This window comes from Octodon degus, unplaced genomic scaffold, assembly GCF_000260255.1.
Source record: "Octodon degus isolate 3935 unplaced genomic scaffold, OctDeg1.0 scaffold00067, whole genome shotgun sequence".
Taxonomy (NCBI): domain Eukaryota; kingdom Metazoa; phylum Chordata; class Mammalia; order Rodentia; family Octodontidae; genus Octodon; species Octodon degus.
The window spans coordinates 760,230-761,088 of record NW_004524643.1 but is presented as its reverse complement, the minus strand read 5'-3'; the positions used below and the strand labels follow the sequence as shown (position 1 = coordinate 761,088).

At 50.2% G+C, this 859-nt stretch overlaps 1 protein-coding gene across 1 annotated transcript in view; it reads right to left on the bottom strand.

The window, feature by feature from the left end:
• The window catches only part of Trpv2 (transient receptor potential cation channel subfamily V member 2), a 24,804-nt gene that overhangs the window by 10,876 nt on the left and 13,069 nt on the right, over positions 1-859 (bottom strand). Inside the window, exon 6 of the mRNA XM_023719320.1 lies at positions 3-152. Coding sequence (XP_023575088.1) covers positions 3-152 — 150 coding nt within the window. The remainder of the gene's footprint in view (positions 1-2; positions 153-859) is intronic.

Below are 859 nucleotides of genomic sequence, written 5' to 3'. Positions count from 1 at the left end.
ATGATCTCCAGCACTGAGTTCTCCTCGCAGCTGTCCACGGAGGCCAGGTCATACAGTGATGTCCGGACAGGTCCATAACACCACTCGGTAAATTTTCTGGAAAGGGCCTGGCATGGCCCTGAGAACTCCCTTTGCAGGATGTGCTTGAAAATCTGCAAGGTAACCACAGGAGTTTGCTGGCTGACTGGGCCTTTCCCAGCTCTGATGTGGGGCCAAGGCCAGGAAGCTGCCAGCACCCTGTGGGGCTGCCCAGCGGCAGCATTGCTGGGTCAGAGCTGCAGCGGCCTGGTGTCAGGGCCCCGTACTCGGGTCCTTGTGAGCCTAAGCTGGCAAGTCCATCTGCACGTGCTCAGCCGACAGGGCAGGTGCTTTTGCTCAGCCTCCCACAGAGGTGATCCTGCTGCCTCGACTTCCCAAGTAGCCGGGATGACACATTTACACCAAAAACAAATAAATAAAACAAATTTACACTGTCGACTCAACTGTTGCTTACTCTCTGTACCTATACATCCAAGTTTTTTTCTTTAAAAAGGAAATTTCAGAGATCTGAAGAAAACTGTAGACATGGATATGTATATTTTATATAGTTACATTAGTATAGCCACATGTAAGTAATATATACTGCAATTGTACACATAACATATAATATGATAAAATGATAATTTTGGGGGGAGAGTCATACCAAGGATCTCTCATGTGCCAGTCAAATACTAGCCAGCCGGGGCTGGTGAGATGGCTCAGTGGTCTAAAGCACCTACTTAGAACAAGCTTAGCAAAGCATGGGGACCGCGGTTCAATCCCCCAGCACCACATGCCAGCCGGCCCCGCCCCCTGGTGGGCTGAGCTGGCCACACACAAA